General features: G+C 38.2%; 2 protein-coding genes across 2 annotated transcripts in view; one reads left to right on the top strand and one right to left on the bottom strand.

Annotated features, from left to right (window-relative positions):
* LOC115241619 (serine protease inhibitor dipetalogastin) overlaps positions 1–19,808 on the bottom strand; it is a 29,643-nt gene extending 9,835 nt beyond the window's left edge. The window contains exon 1 of the mRNA XM_029817465.1: positions 19,535–19,808. Within this exon, the coding sequence (XP_029673325.1) occupies positions 19,535–19,589 (55 nt within the window). The 5' untranslated portion in view covers positions 19,590–19,808. The remainder of the gene's footprint in view (positions 1–19,534) is intronic.
* LOC115241615 (apoptosis-resistant E3 ubiquitin protein ligase 1) overlaps positions 1–19,814 on the top strand; it is a 65,016-nt gene that overhangs the window by 10,651 nt on the left and 34,551 nt on the right. The window lies entirely within an intron of this gene.

The raw sequence follows: 19,814 nt of genomic DNA, 5'->3' as shown, positions 1-19,814 counted from the left end.
CCTTCGTTTCTCTTTCTCTTCGCGCCGATCGTTTCCAGCGAAAAGATATAGATAGAGGCGGACGGCGACGGCGGATGTTGGGGCTCTCGAGACGCAGCAGGATTCCGAAGCGCGAAAAACATTTCTTGATCGATTTCACTAAGCGACACGCGGTATTACTTTCTCCCCCCTCCTCCTTCTGTCCTTATCATTTATTTGTCTTTCCCGTCAATCTCTTTTCACTTGGAACGCAGGATCGTGGAAAATCGGTTGTCTCGCGCGCGCGTGATGGATGAACCTCGGTGGTCGCGTCGCGAAAACCAGAAATAGAAGTGAAACCCGACGAGACGAACCTGGACGAACCACCACGCCGGTTGCTGGTAATTGATGAGTGGAACGATCGCGCATATTACGCGGCTTACAATCCCGTCCGCGGCGCGATACGCGTGTGCGAGTGTGAGAGCGTTCGCGCGTGAATCGCGGGCTCGTGCCGGAGTTATGTGTAGTATGTTTAGCTTCCTCTCTCACGATTCTCTCCTCGCTCGAGAATCCCTCGGCAACGTATGCTCGTTAAGACGCGTGACAAATTAGAGGAAGCACTTGTTGTGCCCCTCGGCAAACCGAACAGCCGCGGCTAAATAGATTTTAGCATTTTTTCAAAGACGCACTCTCTTACAAGGTACCAGGCGTGTCCCGCGTCCGTACCGTTATCCCGTAGGGTAAACTCGGCGAGGCCATTTCGAGAGGAAGTTAAATCCGTCGGTTGGAGAAATCAACTCTCTTCTCTCGCCGCATCGAGTCGTCGAGGCTTTACGATTATTAAACAACCGACGTGACAAGATAATCGTTTGGTTAAACGTTCCCTTCCGACGACGACGGCAACGCGCATCGCGCAGTCGAAATTATCGCTATGCTATCTTGTTAAGTAATTCTTAACGTTGCGCTGTCCACTCGGGAGGCGCGTCAGCTTGCAATCTCTGTTACTGCGCGATGCGAGAAAGTTCCTTGCGGTGCAATAGATCGCTCCTTTGCGGTTACTTTATACATGCGCGGGGAGTAAAACAGTCTTGGTATAAATTATTCAATTGCTCGACGCTATCGTCGTTGAATACGATACAAAACGCTGATACGTACGAGCTTTTCACATGCTATTACATTGATCGATGATGTTGTTTCTCGAATGTCGAATTGCAGTATCTACAAAACGCCCATAAATCCGTCAAAATCAACTAGAAAACGCGCCGAGCGTTTTCTCTTTCGTTTTCGCGCGAGAAATGCGCGCGAATATATCCGACGAAATTATTGTTTTTCCATTATTTTCCATGTCTGCTTTTTACATTAATCATTTTAAAATTTAACAATCTGTTTTATTAATATTTAAAAAAAGGAAATCAAATATTTTACACAAATAAAACGCGATTTTTCAGCATCATATATCAATTGCTATATCAGTTTCCTTACGACTTTATATACAGACTCTCGCGACGATAAAACAATCTTAGTCGATCGTGTGATGATTCGATGATACTTACGATAGTATATCAGCTATAAGCTATACTAACCGGTTTACGATAATATCAGTTACGATAATGTGTGAGGATTCAGTTGCACATAAATATTCGCGCGAAAAGCGTGCAAACGGCAGTTTCTCGTTAATGTAGACATTATATAGTCTCGTAATATATAAGCAACCGTGACACAAATAAATCTCGATATTGATGCTCGGACATTTATACCGTTCCAATTTACATTTTACTAACGAAATTTCGTAGTACGTTCTTGCACATAAATAACGTAAAGTTAGAAATCCGTCATCTAAATATAAAGTGTTAATTTAAGGATCAACGCCGCAGGTCGACCGTAGAAAGTAGATGTGCTTGAAAAATAATATATAATTTTTTTTTTTTTTTTTTAATACCATAGAGTCATTTTAATGAAATTCTGTCTATGATAAATATAAAATTACAGACTTACTTTTCGGTTATTATAACTTATAATTCTCTCGGATATAATTCTGCTTAAAAAATCCGTGCACTCTCATCCATCGCTTAATTGGAACTTTTGTCGGTAATGAGACCACCTGCATCTCTCTCTCCGATATATCGACGTTTGCACGATCGATCTGGAGATGCGACTTATTGTCGCAGTCGCATCATCGTACTTCCGGTTACGATCCCGGTACCGATCGTTGGTTGTGTCTTGGCGTAATTACGCGTCCTCGAAACGCACTTCGATAACGTCCGTTCTGCGCGAGGACGTTCTGTAAATCGTTTAAAGTCGATAGCGTGAAAATCGCAGGAAGTTTGCGCTCTGCTCGCGATCTCGCACGGCAAACACATTGGGTCGAACCCAATCATCTCGACCGGGTCCGGTGCTGCTTGGTTTCTTTATCGCCGCGAAACGATCTCGTCTTCCTCATAGCATTGCCCCGTAACACATCCGTACGGTGTGTTGCATTAACGAGACCTCGACCTCGTCTCTTCGCACGGGTAACGATGTAATTATGTTTCGACGAAATTATGTTACCTCCGGACTTTGCGAACAAAATCGAGAGACTCGAAAGTAAAACAGCCGCGGTATTTGTGTAACGATAAAGTATACAAACGTGTAAATCTTCATTTTTAATTTAAATAATTTTGAGTTATAAATCTCGTGCTCTTGGGATTCGTTGGATAACGCTAACGTATTGACTCTTTTATGTAGAAATTTATTTTTGAGGTTGAATTTATCGAGATGAAAATATTCCCTGTGCGATGATCCATTTTGTATACGTCCCGCAATTTAAGGTGATCGATGAAAACGCATTTCGTTGTCGGCTCGCTCGCGCGATCGAGCTCTCCGATTTTTACCATCGGCATTTCTTCGGTATCTCGGCGAAACGATCTCTCAGCTTCCTCATAACTCTCGGTATTGTCCCTCTCACGCGATTCGTAGAGAAACCAGCCTTTAAGGAGGTCTCAAAGCTAGATTGCTCGAAATGCCGATGGCATGCGGCAGCGCTCGAATGATTTATCGATACTTGGCCGCATGTGACGAGAGCTGCATCGCTTTTAGCAGAGATAGATCAAAGGCATCGATTCCTCGGAGGCTTTGAAATATACACCGAGTGTTACGATTTGCGATAAGGATAGCGATGTTGATTCATGTACAATACGGCGAGGTATCGAATCTTTGCTTGCGCGATTGGCTGAATCATTCTCGTGATATTTCTCAACCATTTCTTTTCTCCAACTAATACTTTTATTTTATAAATTTAAATATGGCTATTTATGCGCCAATATAATTATTATTTCGCAATATATATGGTGCATTTAAAAGAAACTTAAATTAAATTAAATTTTATTTTTTGTAATCACGATCACAAAAAATGTTCGAAATGTGTAAAGAGTGAAAAAAATTTTGTTTTTTTTATCATTTATTACTATGGACTTATAAATTAGATATTGTCATGAGATTAATCGTTAAATCAACGATGTGAGTTTTAATAGATTATATCACAGAATGACAATGCAATTTGAAACGAGTTAAAAGAATATCGCAGCTTTCCGACCAATAGAATTTTGAGATAGAAACGGGAGGTCACGAATACACATTAATCGGCGGCAGTACCGGTTTGCCATGATCTGTTATAACTGTATACGAGCCACTATCGTATTTCAAAGTATGACAAAAAACTAATTAAATCACGGGACACGGCCGACTGGACACTCGCGTGCAAGGATAAAGGAACGCGCGCCCTACGCGATCCATGTATTTCTCTCTTTCTCTATTTATCTATCTGTCTATCTATCCTTCTCGCTCTCTCTGTCGCGACGATATTTTCTCTATTTCTATGCGATGAAAAAGGGCGTCGCGTGCAGGAAATAAGAGACGCGACAGATAAACCTTCAGCAAGGCATTCGCGTGGAAATAAAATTATTCATTGCCGTACACGATTAAACTTAACTTGTCTGAATCGCACGTTGACGGGAATCATCTGCATACGCTAATCGAAAAATGATTTTGTTCGGACAAGATGCATAGATAACTATTTTGCAGACGTTAAATATGTTTCACAACCTACGCGTATATTAATTTGCTTTCGATCGAACATACGATACGCGTATCTACGCCGATATTCGCAATACAATATTCATCTTGCCATAATAGATTCTGCTAATGCGGCGAATTTATGCGTCGCTTCTAATACTCCTCTGTTTAGTATATTAGAAATTGTAACGATCGAATATGATCATGATAAATAATTTCGTAACCCATTAATTATAATCTCCGTGTTTAAAATAAAATTGGACGACGTTGACGTTAAATGTGCATTTTCCTTGCCAGTTACATCTGATATTCACGCCTCGTCGTACGACGAACAAGAACGACCTGACCAGTGTCCAAAGAGATCCTGAATTCCAGGGAAACAGATGTCAGAGTATCGCGTGGAATTCGTTACCGCTTGGTCCCCTGACAGGAACTTGAGAATGCTAATTTACTGCGCTCTCTCCGTTGTAATTTATTTACAGCAGATTCCTCGATTCGTACGGTGAAAAGAGAAGCCATTTATTCGTGCAAAGCTCTAAACTCTACGTTCGCTATAAAACTACATTAGATCTATCTAATAGATAGATGCTATCTTATCAAAAAACTGAAGAAAAGAAATAGCAGCAAGCTCTGTGTCGCGTACTTCGACTCGACGGTAAGAACGAAAAGCCCGTTAATCGGAGGCCATGAATACGCCATTCGCGTAATGAATACGATCGAACGAGAGCAAGGGCCGCCGTTAATTACGCCCGCGATAACCGAGCGCGACCCCCTTTCGTGGCGCGCGTCCTCTCGAGAGCCACTCTCGTCCCACTTACATTTGCTTTTACCCCGGATCTCCCTGTACGCAAGGGACGCACATGGAGATAGATATACGTAAAGATCGTCGAGCACAAGAAGCGGCGCCGATATGTGTGCCGTCGTGCACATATATCGGCGCACGACGATCAAGTCTTGATTTAAGCGGTCGGAGTCGTAAGTGGAGTACTGGGGCGAAAAAACTGCCTCCTCGGAGCGATCTTTTTCAACACGTGTCTACATCTACATGTGCGCGCGTGTATGTGTCCGAGCGATTCCAACCCGTTAGATCGGAGAAACCTTCGACCGGTCGCTACAACGACGACGAGATGCGTCGCGCTACTTCCTTCTCTCTGTCCGTAACCAGCCACCTTTTTCTCATCGGTGAGGAAAATTGCGGCACGCACATTCGCACCTTTTTACGCACGCGACCGCCCACCGCGCGGAACGCAATGGACGTGCGTTGTGTCGTTACACGGCAACTTGCGGCATCTGATTATGTCACCCGGCTTGAGCAGGATGCGCGATAACAGCGATAATTTTAATCGATGATCAAGTATTCCACTGTCGTACTAGTCGTTATGTCGTCCGAAAACCTTTTCGTGATTAATTTCTCTTATAATTCTTCGCATATAAGGAAAGTGTTTCTTTTGTATAATTGGCTTTTATAAAAAAGCTCGCGCGCGTGTGAAAATAATAGTATATAATATTTACAGCGATAAAAATCGCGAAATTAAATTATTCTATGCGCTGCGACTGCATAATTGTTTATATCTAGGAATCTTGGAATGTAGGATATTAATATTGTCAGGCAGAAATATTAAAATGTTGAGATTATATTAGAGATAAGAGATTGTAGCTGGAGATAATCCGTTTCAGCGCAGTTGAATTTCAGTACATTAGCATTTCCATAGAGTTCTACTTTCTATGAACGTGTGACACTGCGTGACAGTTTCCAGCTTATTGTTCACCGCGCTGGTTTGTCGGTAGAATTATAATACCACAATGTGATTAATTCTGGATATTTGCAAGATAATGACGCTGCGCGCGCTTATTTTATTGCTGCTTTTAACACGAAATGCAAATGGGACGCATTTTTATTCGCGTGTTTTCCTGCGGAAAGTAAATCGCTTATTGTCGAATCGCACTTGTCAGCAAAATTCGACGAAAGTTACGTTTATATTTAGAAAATAATGCGAATTTTTACGTGTAAAAATTGCGCCGTAAATGATAGATGTATGAGAAATCTTGGTTTTCATAATCCAATCGCGCGAGCTCTGATAACGCATTTGTGAATCCACTCATCTCTCGTATACTTTGATCGGCGCCAGAGGGATTAAAACCTCGGGCGGTTAACACGAAACGATATATATCTCCAATGGTGTACGGTTGGTTGAGAATTTATCGTCATCTCGCACGAAGGTATATTTTACCTCACGCTGTTACACGAGCGGAAGAAGGGCCGCGAAGTTTTCGCGCCTCGTACGCCGCGTAGAATGTAATCTCGAGTTACTCCGGAAGTATTCAACGCGTATTAGTTTACCGGTTTGGGATGACAGCGGCAAAAGAATAGGCACGACGGCGGAGGCAACAAAGTGCACGTTAAATCGCGAATTCTCAATCTCTTCGTTTATGTATACGTATCTACGAACACGAAATAAATTATATTTTCATTTCGGTATGGAAGAATTTATTCGTCGAAAGAACTCTTATTTCAGTAAATGACACACATTGGCTCCCCGACATTCCTTCGAACGAATTTTAATAACGAGAGTACAATGACGATAGCTGTGTGGAAAATGTTATTGCGCAAAGGTGTATTTCGATAAACTGTCTGACGGATTCCTTCGATCTTTCGCTACGAATTCTTAATGAGAGATCACAATTCTGACCGAATCGTAGGAATCTAAATGAATCTAAATGAATGAAAAGAGAAGGGGAAGACGAAGTGGAATGCTTTTACACCAATACTACTATACACACGGGAAAAAAATGCTGTTGCTTCAATTAAACGTCGACGTCACGGCCTGCCACAGACATATATAGTTCATTCAATGATATTTTTATTGGACCAAATATCTGAATTATCGCTTATTGTCGAATCGCACTTGTCAGCAAAATTCGACGAAAGTTACGTTTATATTTAGAAAATAATGCGAATTTTTACGTGTAAAAATTGCGCCGTAAATGATAGATGTATGAGAAATCTTGGTTTTCATAATCCAATCGCGCGAGCTCTGATAACGCATTTGTGAATCCACTCATCTCTCGTATACTTTGATCGGCGCCAGAGGGATTAAAACCTCGGGCGGTTAACACGAAACGATATATATCTCCAATGGTGTACGGTTGGTTGAGAATTTATCGTCATCTCGCACGAAGGTATATTTTACCTCACGCTGTTACACGAGCGGAAGAAGGGCCGCGAAGTTTTCGCGCCTCGTACGCCGCGTAGAATGTAATCTCGAGTTACTCCGGAAGTATTCAACGCGTATTAGTTTACCGGTTTGGGATGACAGCGGCAAAAGAATAGGCACGACGGCGGAGGCAACAAAGTGCACGTTAAATCGCGAATTCTCAATCTCTTCGTTTATGTATACGTATCTACGAACACGAAATAAATTATATTTTCATTTCGGTATGGAAGAATTTATTCGTCGAAAGAACTCTTATTTCAGTAAATGACACACATTGGCTCCCCGACATTCCTTCGAACGAATTTTAATAACGAGAGTACAATGACGATAGCTGTGTGGAAAATGTTATTGCGCAAAGGTGTATTTCGATAAACTGTCTGACGGATTCCTTCGATCTTTCGCTACGAATTCTTAATGAGAGATCACAATTCTGACCGAATCGTAGGAATCTAAATGAATCTAAATGAATGAAAAGAGAAGGGGAAGACGAAGTGGAATGCTTTTACACCAATACTACTATACACACGGGAAAAAAATGCTGTTGCTTCAATTAAAATCTACGTCACGGGCTGCCAATAAATATACATAGTTCATTCAATGATATTTTTATTGGACCAAATATCTGAATTATTAAAACAACTATCTGATACATTAGCAACAGCATTTTTTTCCGTGCAGAAATGTTTGGATGAAACTAAATCTGCCGCTAAATTAATTTATTCTCGTCAAGAGAATTTATTTAAATTATAAGTTTCATATCGCAATTTTTTTCATTTCCTTAACCAAATATCGCGAAATTTCCAAGATTGTATTATAATATTGTAATTGTTTATGATAATATTTAAGAATCTCGGATATGCTTTACGCTAATGCGATAGGTGCATTATAACTACGGATAAAGACGCATCACTGATTGTGAGTCATGCAGCAACGAAAGAGATGTAATCCCTTCCTGTCCGTTTTACTGTCGAGACTTATGGACGACGAAATTGCATCGGAGCTGGTTATTGCATTTGCGAGTAGTAAGATAAATTTCAGTAATGCTTGTGCATGCGTGTATTTTTAATCGCGCAGACTAATTATAAATTATGAATTAAAAGACAAATTTAATATCAAATTATGAAATGGCAACTCTTATGAATCAATTTTAATTTCGATTAAAATCCGGTTTTCGAATTCAATTTATTTATTATTTCTTAGAATTCGGATCGATCGTCCGAACAGTACATAGATTATTTTATTACCGCTACTAGTTTCACGTCACGTATTTTACTCTCGTCTCTCGCATGCGTAGCTTCGCGTTCACAAAGAAATATATATTACGTCATAAATTTTCGGAGAGATAGACGAAGCATCAAAGTTATTGCTTGTTGCTCTGACGTAAAACACATTCGTACCGTGAGATCTCCGCTGGAATTCATCAATGTTTCTGCTTAAAGCTAAATTTTCTCTTTGAAAGTTATAGAGCTAACTCGTATTGAACACCAATGAGAAGGACACGATTCTGCGTAATTTGCAAATATTGACGTGTTGCATGTATATTTAAAGAAATCATGTAATAAATTAAAGTGTATTAAATAATTGGAGTCGTACAAGGAAATATATTTAACGGAAAATATCCAGAAAGAAGCCTGATTATTGTTTATTGCGATGGAGCAAAATCTGCCTACTGTTGAACTTTGCCCATTTTTTGTCGACCGTAACTAATTTGCATGTTTGATACCGTGCGCGTAGTTTCTGTCGGTGATCGCTAATAATAGACAGCAATAACAGAGTATAATGATATAATATTGTAGCGGCTTTCTGTTCCTGCTCATTTTCTGCCGTAACGGCATTTAATTCTCCGAGAAACATTATAATAAATGATAAATTATTTCCGCGAATTGTATTATGTATCATTAAAGATAATCTATAAACTTGATGATAATTATTAATTAAGGATAATATATATCACTTCTCTGCTATTTTATCTATTTAATATTATTTCTCGCGAGCAAGTTTTTAATGAGATATATACAATTTTTGCAAGATCACACATCATTAGTCATCCTTCCCAATTCCACGATAAAGCATTATAAATAACTGTTAAATAGACGAAATCTCCCTGATGACTATGTAAATATTAAATCGCTTCTATACTCAGGTCATCAGCAAGATTCACGATGATGGTCTCGGTGACTAATTAGTAGAGATATTAATTGCTGCGAAAAGATAGAACGTCGTCGTTTAGTTTAATAACTGTTTTGCCGCAGAAAACGTATCTAAACTGTAACCTCTTGTACGTACGTTCACGTGACTTGAGACAGCGATCTTCGATCATTTAAAACGACACATTTACATCGTAGATGGAAACGAAGCGAAAGTCATTGATAATTTTATTTTATATACGCGATCGCCTTTCAGGGTTCCTTAACGGCTTTATCAATTTCGATCTCAAGCAGTCTCGAAAAGAGAAACGTGTTCGAATAGAGGCGCGGTCGTTTTTTTTTTGTTTTTTTTTTTCTAATCGTTAAGTCGTTTAAGTCATTTTGTCGTCGACTACCTTAATGACGCGGTCATCGATGTGACTCGAGTGAAAGCTTTTTGCCGATTTGATTTGACGGAGATGGATCTAATCGCGATAGCTTTTGTGGCCTCATCAACAGGAGAGTACGAAAGTGACCTCGACCTTACCTCCATACCTACTTAAAGTCTAGGTCAGAGTTTCCATCGTCTTCCGACTGTAGGAGAAGGATTGTGCCGGCTTTATTAGCCCGAGGAAACTATCTCGCGGTCGTTCGCGCAAACTACCGAGAATCTCTAATGGGTTATTACGCAAGGTCCATGATTAATCATTCGTTTCTCTTCCTAAGAATCTTCCCGTCAGCTTTCCCATCCGTACGATTTCTCGAGCAGCCTGTCGCTTCTGCATTTCTAACAAGCAATCTCGAGATATAATGCCGGGAGGAATATATAAATCTCGGCTTATATATATATATATATATATACGTAAATCCTTGCGCTATAATGTTTTAAAACTGTTGCTGGTCATCGTTAAAAGTTTCGGCCCCCAGGCACCGAGTATCCGTAGCAATGTAGTTTGGTTTATATATTGTTATTAAAATCTCTTTGGCACGCAACTCGTCACGAATGAGGTATCAAAGGACCGAAAGCAAGCCTCTCGTGACGATCTATGCTCGGAAATCTGGAGCACGAATCCTATGTAAACGACTTTAAAGTGTAAATTATGCGCGGGGTTATTTTAAATTGCTGCGATTTGAATTGCATGCGGCGAATGCTATCCCGTGATGCATAAGGTATTTGGAACGATGGCGTAACGATATTCGTGGGAGAAGAAAACGCAAAAATATATACCTGAATACTATTAGATGAAATAATTCACTAACGTAATACTGTTGCTGAGTGCTAGAATCCTTTTGATCCATCAAGGCAAATATACATGCATTTGCAAGCGAGAAAGATGCAAATATTCCGGTATGGAAGCTCTTATGCAAAAGTTATTGCGATCTCGTATATATTTTGAATATTGCGCTTAAACTACTATTTCTTCATACGGGCAACACACGTATATGTTAAAAATGCAGGTGTCTCAAGTTAACATAAATTTTCTCGTGTAATGCCGAATGAAATGTACGTAGAATAAGATCTGGCTAACAAGTAACTTAACGATCGACGATTTTATAGCTCCAGCACTTTGCATGTCTCGTTCGAAGTAAAAAAAAATCAATCATAAAAAATAAACATACGCACGTTATTACCATTTAAATAACGTTTTAGTTAGTATTTCTTCCCGTATGAATATAGGTCCCTATAATCTTCTATACGCGTAAAAATGCGCGGTTTCTTCCTTTCTTCGACCACTTTTGGCATGTATAATTACGTTAATTTCGTGGAAAAGTTAAAAATATTATTTGTGTGACACGCATAACAGATGTAAAAAATTAATGAAAGTTTTATAAGCACAAATAAATTATTATCCTTTTATTAATAATATAATAATATAACGATTAAGAATACAATGTGCCTTTTTCGATAATTAAATTAATTACATCAACCTTAATGATAGATTGGAGTTTATATATTCGCACACGGTATATAAACGCAAAAATGAATAGCTATCTAAATAACACGCCATGGCAGTTTATTAACACAGTAATTACATCCAAAGATCGCATTAAAACTTTATTTTATATCCTGCGAGCTAATCGGTTACAATCTATCGTCCTATTTACGATTCCATTGCACGCAAATAAATATGTACGAGATAAAGTGCAAAATTACTGCCCGCCTAAAGTACACTTGTTATTACGATATTCGTCGTGCAATAATGTTCGAAGATTGAATATTAACCGTATCTCGAAATCGATGCCGCATGTAGATCGCGCGTGTTTTTCGTGCGAACGATATACTTGTTTGACATTCACAGAACACATTCACTGGGTCTCCGGGTCAGCAAAGTAAGCCAAGCATCGACGATGGATGACCATAATAACGGTGTCGAAAGACCCGTCTGAGATGACCGAAACAGCCAATCGTCTGGTTTGTTGTCTGGTTTGATGCTTAATGACCATATGTCGATTGCAAGTTAACGACCTGATGCGCGAGTTAAGATTAATTAAGAGATGAAACAGATGTAATAGGTTTTTTAATTCTATACGTTCGTCAAATAAAATATAATCGTATTGGAAAGTCAGATACCGTCGCATTTCAATAAAAACAAAGTATCAATCACTCGATTAATAGTAGCTATTCGAATAACCGAATCAATTAATATGTGAGCGACATTTATTTTTCGTTCTTACGAGCAGAAAAATTTTCTGAGAAATAACAATCGATAAATCTATTGGAAACGATATACGAATTCTGTTTTTTACTTTGCTATTTCCAACTATTTCTTTCTTGTATCTTTGATTAATTGTCAGCCTCGAGTGCATCTGCAATATTTGTTAGCAGAGTCGCTGGCGATTCAATTTATCATAAACACGCGGGATTGATCTTGAAATATGAAATATATAAGACAAAAACCACATTGAACATGATATATTTGTATTTACAACTCAAATTTGATCACCTTTGATTTGCAATTACTTCGATAATGTTAGATTCACGTTCGAGACGAGAGTTTCCTTCTCTAAAAAAATGCACTATTTACGTGCGATTCGCTACTCATGTCTTAAGTATGCCACCATAATAATTCTTGTATCGTATATTCTCGTATGGACCAAGTTTTTTTCAACTTTATTAAGCTATATATCTCTATCATTATACTGTCAAATACGTTGATTGTTATGAATGTTTCACACTAACAGTATCATGAGAAAACAAGTAACAATGCTAAGTATTTCGAGTAATGATTTTTTAATTGAAAGTGGGATATCTGTGTCAGTAATCGTAGAAGGTGTATATATATATATATACACAATGACTTGACATTATTAATCCTTCAAAAAAGTTTCTGTTACAATGTTCAACACGGCCTATTAAACGCGACGAAAAGATTCATTGTTGTCCGAAGAAAATGATTGCGCATCTCTATGAAGAAGATCGTCAATGAAATTACGTGATCAGATATGATTTACAAGCGGAGTTAATATAATCTTTGAACGAAGAATCAAATCTCTAATTAATCGTTATAAAATAACACGTCCTAAATTGCCGCCGATAAATTAATCGATAGTAATGATAATGCAATTATTAACGTGATTAGAGAGATTTGTAGATAAAATTTGCAGAAACCCAATAAAGTTCTCGGTGCATATTTTCGCGAAACAGCCTATATCATTGAATATTCTGGTAGGAAAGTAGTCGTATACGGGACAAAATAAAAATTGACAATGAACGAGAAACGTGACTGCGGTGTATCCACCGTTTAATGAATAATTTACATTTTCTACGAGCCGTTTCGCGTGCGCAAATAAAGCCGACACGACAAACCGTTTCGATAGCATCTCTAGTGCGTGCTCCCGACTCGGATGGCATATAAGTAAACGCCTCACCACTTAGCATAACATACATTTACGAATCTTTACGGGCGTTCATCTCGACAGTCCGCTCAACTTTTACTGCTGCCATTGAATTACGACTTTTAGCCATTACGCGCGACATGTATCGCTCAAGCTTACCCAAACTTTAAAGCACGTGTATATATACATTTACTGAATGTCAGAAATTATAGAAATTACGCCTTTTCACAGACAATTATATTCAAACTATCCGTTGTTTATCTCATACAATTTTTAAAGCTCCGAGACTATAGAAATAATTTCTGAACATTTTCAAGTGAAAAAATGAGCCGAAACCACTATTACATACAAACGTTTCAAGCTATATACATAAGCCCACTTTTAATAATTTATAATTAACAAAACTTGGGACAGAATTTTATTTATAATTTTACATGTATTATAATACAGAAAAATATTTTGGAGCAATAAAATACACACATATATACTACATTAGGATATGTGGCACATAAAATAATAAATAGAATTATATTTTAAATTTTTTCACTAATTATAGAGTGTAAAATGGGCTTTTTATACAAATCGAGTTATCTGTACCTTGGTACCGAATGTAAATCTCTCTTTCTCTCTCATGTAGTCCTTCTATTATTAAAACCAACGAAGATCCATTACCGTGGCTCGAAAAAATTTAAGCGAAAAAAATTTTCTCCATCGCGTTTAGCAGCATCGAGTACAAGGTGGTCTAAGAATTTTATTTGTATTTGTCATTAATATCGTCATGCTGTCGAGAGAGAGAGAGAGAGAGGAGGCACTAACGAACCATTCATTCAATACTATAGGCGACTAACTGCTCGGGACTGAGCGTTAAGTATATGTCGTCGACCTTACTGATACCAATTATATTGATTTATTCGACGATTAACCAGATCTTCAATCACTTTGAGAACTGCGCTATCGCAAATCATTTAACGGATCATTTTGAATGCATGAATATGAAACAGCCGACGGATATACGACAAGTATACGAACGAGATATCACTTTTCCTCGTTCTCGTTTTTAACGTCGATAAAATTATGTCAAATGAATTTATAATCAACGCCTTATACGTTGGAAATAACTGATCGTGAGAAACTGATCGCTACTATACGGTATCGAATATCCTTTTAATATTGAGTAACAATAGCAAGTCGCTTGCGTCAATAAAAATTTCAACGCTTTCACTTATTGTTAGTAGCATGGAAATAGATTGCTTCGATTATTGATACAGGCAATTAGCGATTTACGGGACCCTCGCGTTCCCAATCTCCGGTTTTCCGTACGATCGTGATCATTCGTAATTATCGAGGCACCTGAGCATAACGTATAACGATCTCATTATCGGGTCTCTTGAAGCCGTCACGGCTCACATCTCTCGTGCAGAACGCGAAGATGCCACGCATACAATCATCTTGTTACCTTGATGTCATGCGATTCGTGGACTTGCCCGTCTATAAAATGCTGCGTTTAAGTAGAGGTATGCATCTTCGCTGCTAAAATTATCTTCTTTCATGAATAAGTCATTATATTGCTTGAATTGAGATATTCTTGACTAAGAAAGAAAATTATATGTATTTGAATATATCAAAATTTATTTTTTTCGCGAATTTTCTAAATACAAATTTTAAATTAGATAATATTATGCAATATTATATATATATATATATGCACAATATATATCATAATATAATGCGTTTTAAATATAATGTAAAATAGTGATCGGTCATCTGATCATCAATTATGCTCACGCGTTTCTTCTTAAAAGGATTATTAATATATTATGGAAATATTATTGTATCGTGTTTCTTTACGCCAAACAAATTAGAAGATCATTACACATAAATTTTTTACATTATTATACAAACATGCTTACCTCACAAACGTAATTGAATTGCTTAACTCGTAATGAGAATAATCGGAACAAGGCCACGAGAACTTAGATATCTATATTGAAGAGTCAATGAACCGAAATGATTTTAGAAGATCATTTTTCATTAAAGCATGCAGCGATATCTCAGACACTCAAATGACAATCAATACGAAGAATGAATCTCTTAAGCGTTTCGTATAATTTAATGATCCACATGATTTAAATCAATTAACCTCATAGTATTTGCTGATATTGATAATGTGTTCATTATTTTTTAATTTATTATCTTATATTACATTATATGTAAGATTGATTGGAATGCAATTAATCGCTTCTTTGAAATTGAATCGATTTATAATGGAAATTAAAAAAGACGATTCTCACACTAAGACAATGGGCGACTCGGAACGATGAAAATAGTTTGCAATTTTCAAGGTGTGTGGGCCTGTATGCATGCAACGTCTCTCCCTTCCCTCCCTTTTTCCTCTCTCACTCATTTCTCTTGTGCCTTGCTACAAATTGCACCGACAAACGATCAAAGAACAAGGGAACTGCTCTTATTGAAGAATTAAAATCCCATCAGACCTTCTCTGAAAGAAATGGGCGCGCGTTTATGCGAATAATTGAGAAAAAATTGAGAGAATTAAGGAATAAATGCCGAGTCATTCTGACGCGCTCCGCGCAAGAATGCAATCCTGAAGATATCCAACTAAAAATAAAACACAATTGCACAAATTACAATTGTATCCTTTAATAAGATTTTGCATATGTATGTAGAAAGAATCATTAGTCGAGAGAGGGTTGAAAGAATCGAACACACACATTGCTAGGAATTGTTTGTGATGGAAACGTGTCGAGTATTCAAAGAGGGTCAACCTCGATAGTTGCTTTTTATCCTGAGAATTTCTCTGCAAAAGTATATAGGTAGTAAAAATCCCACGGTTCGCGACAAAGCTTGACGAGCCCTTTCTCCCTTCTCTCCCTTTTAACTTTCTCTTTTAACTCGAGGGCCTATAAATCCAGCTTCATCCGTGTCGTGCGTCTCCGTGTCGTCGTTTCGTCCGAGCATGAACACGCGCACGCGTGATTTATCGTTACTGATGGCTTAATGAAACTCGCATCGTGAAGCGAGAATTAAGCGACGCGACGAAGCGCGATTAGGAAAAAACAATCCCGTTTCATGACGCTGGATCGTGTAGAAAAGACGAAACGCGTCGTATAACGCCCGACACTGATTACGTCGCTTGTAAATTATTAACTATTAAAGGCTTAGTAAAATCCAGAGTATATTGTTAATTGGGATATAAAACGGTAGAATGGCGATTGCAATAAAAATATGTTGGTCGCAATGACTTCGTCGATGATCGTCATAATTTGCTCACGATGTACCGCGCGTTATTACGGGTCATGTATAGTTTCGTTGTCGTTGATCTTAAAACTCGCTTACGGATCGAAGTCTGTACGAGTCGCGGACAATACTATCTCATAATCTGACAGAATATGAGAAATAACAGTTATTCGTAATCTCAATGATGACAGCTATATATTTATCGCAAATTGTTACCTAATGAAGGGATAATCTTGTCTGACGTATGAAATTCGGCCAATGACATTTATACTTTATCATAATCATTGTAAGATATAGATTGAAAGTTTCTTGGTAATTTTCGCGCGTGGAAAGATTAGTATCGCAATAATTTTCTAACATAAAGCATGTACGATTTGTTTTGCTTCGTAAACGTTTTAGTGAGTCTCGAATTAAAATATTTAGCAGCGATTAAGATCGACGTAACGTTCATATTTAATCGCGCGATTTGTAAGCCGATCGTTCCGGATTATTTAATCGCGATATGAATTGCCAAGGATTAGAGTTAATCAGGTAGAATCGCACGGCTCCGCTCGATGGCGAAGCTAGTTATCGTCGCAGGACGAAGATACTTGCGGACTCGTCGATGTCCGCGACGCATAGCAAGTGCCATTATTTATTAGAGATCGCGGATCGGAAGTCGGTTACGACCGAGAGGTGAGAGTGTTGCTGTCGTTAAGGGCCCCGACAGGATTACTCGTTATTCCCACGTTTTCTCACTCACGTTTTCTTTCGCGCGCGTTCCGTGGATTTCCAGACTCATTCGTACGAGCAACGAGCAACGAGTTTTAACCGACGATTAGCATACTTAATTAGACATGTCAGCCCCGTCGTTTTACGCGTTATATGTACCCGGTCGAACACCCGATGCCGACCTATAGGGCTCCGCGTTCTCGCAGTAGCGTAACCATCGCAACTCCGGAACTTAAACCGCGAGACCATAAGAGACCCGTCACGTATTTCCCGGTTGCGCTGCGCGTGTGCATTCCTTCAGAGATAACGCCGGAGAAAAAAAAATAAGATGGAGAAGCCTCGGAGAGTTGGTTTATCTTTTACGGTTGCAAACAAACCTCATTTAGCAATCGTACATATGCAGCAGCCGTTGGATACTTCCGGAATTAAATTAATCTCCGGATTATATCTAAAGCGGTTGATTATGATTAGAAAAATGTTTTATTACATAATTATTATTTTCTGCGTAATATTTTTTATATACATATAAAAGAAATATTATGCAAAAATAATTATTTAATCAAATATTTTCCATGTTATATACATATACATATGATTAAATTAAATTTTTATCGTTACTGTAATGTATTTTATACAAGCCATATTTTCGAATCACTACCGAGACAAGATTCTTTCTGATTATGGATTATATTTATCTAATTCGTTCGATATTTAATTAATCATTGATATATACGGATAAAAATTTAAAAGTATACCATCGACGCGATACGCCACTGAATCACTGAGCAAAAGAGCCATATAATAAATCGAGAGGAGTCAAGAGTAAGAGGAACAAGATCGGCTCTGTGAGTCGACTTGTGCACGAGGATGCGAGCGTGCGAGAGATTAAAACGAAAAACTTCTCTCCGCACTCGTCCCCCGCCCCCTTTTTTCCTCCCTGAAAGAGCGTCACGCATTTAACTGAGGATGCCGGGGCTCCCTGCGGCGGGTTCAATGGGTGCCCCTCTATACCGGCGCCCTTCGCCGCGAGCGAAGGGGGAAGGTGCATACAGGTCGATACACGTGTGTGCGTTGCGTATAAATTTGTACTGTGTACGAATTTCGGTGAACCTCATCGCTCTCATTTACTTGTTGCTCCTCGACCCTCGAGGAAGAGAACGGTTCCTTAATCACAGCCATACTCATGGACCGTAACTTCCGTGTGTCAGACTACGTAAATGGGAGATGAATTTCACACCTCGACACATTCTCGATTATAAATAAATAGTTTAAGCGCTTCTATAGTCTTTGATTAAATATGTCCTATTTTCGGGCGCTCTTTTGGAAGTATCATTATTATTTTCTTCCTTTATTAATGCTTGATTTTATTGATAATTTCTATAATAAAATTTGGTTAAAGCTATGCATTTTTAATCTTGGAAAAATAATGTTTATTGTATAGAAAATTCTTACTGATTCAATTATGTATTAATAAGTTAGCATAAATTATATAAACAAATAAATTTTACATTTTAATTTTAAATAATTATAGATACGTCTCGACAAGTTCAAAAGCTATTTAGATGTTCCTATGATTTATGTTGAATGTGCTTAGAAATCTCAGAGTTTCAAGTGTTAATATTGCTTTCTCCTTTCACGACTGATATACCCGTGTTACTTCTCTTCTTTTTTACGACTGCAATTTATAATCTTATAAATAAATTACAGTTAAATTATAAAGCTAAGGAGAAGAACTTTCGCGTGACCTCCTCAATCTCGAAAATAGTGTGGTATATCTTTGCGATTTAAATATTTTAGTGTTTGAACTACTTCCTTATCGATCTTAATGTTCTCCATGGATTCTAAAGTTGCAGCCATCGCTTAAGTTTTGTGGTAGATCATTAACGAGGATTTTACTCTCGATCATTCGTTTTTCATAGAATAACGAATGGATTCTGCTTGCGAATGTAGTTTTGCTCATTTCTTAATTATCCATGCGTGAAGCGAATGGATATCAAATTGTCATGGTAACAAATATAAAAAGCAATGACAGTGCAAATAGCTTCCTGTTTTTGCGAGAAAAAATAAATAAATAAAAAATAGGGGACGACCGTTATAAAGAAATTAAATGAATATGCGCTTCTATCCTCTTACTAATTGACTAATGCGATGAAAATATCATATATTTAAATGAACATATAATAGAGCAGAATAATTGATTTGAATTTCCTTTAAAATTGACTCGTTACAATTGTTCCATTTTTGCTACTTCTTTAACCCTAAGTAAGCGAAGAGCGTACACTTAGATTAACACGTGTGTGCATTCAGCGCGTTCCACGACATTTCGAACTCGTGATCTCGATCGTGCGGCACTATCGATACATCCTCAAAACTGATACCGACCTTGAAGACAGCCCAGTAGAACGATCCCGAGGACGAGCGAAAGTTGACGACGCATTCTTCCGCTAATATCTTCTTAATATCACGATGTTGCCGATGCGGCGACTTGACGAAATGATATCCTCGCGCAGGCGAGGAATCCTTGAGCTCCAACGGATGATTACTTTATTGTCAAGGCCCTTTCGTCACCGAGGTCGTATGAGAGAGTAGAGCAGAGCGGAGGAGAAAACGGAAGAAGAGAATAAAAAAAGAGGAAGAAGAGACCGCGCGAGAAGGAGGCTCG

The sequence above is a fragment of the Formica exsecta genome, unplaced genomic scaffold (genome assembly GCF_003651465.1).
Source record: "Formica exsecta isolate Colony F162 unplaced genomic scaffold, ASM365146v1 scaffold500, whole genome shotgun sequence".
In the NCBI taxonomy this organism is placed as follows: Eukaryota; Metazoa; Arthropoda; class Insecta; order Hymenoptera; family Formicidae; genus Formica; species Formica exsecta.
The sequence above is the reverse complement of the archived record's forward strand: the minus strand, read 5'-3'. Positions and strand labels throughout refer to the sequence as shown.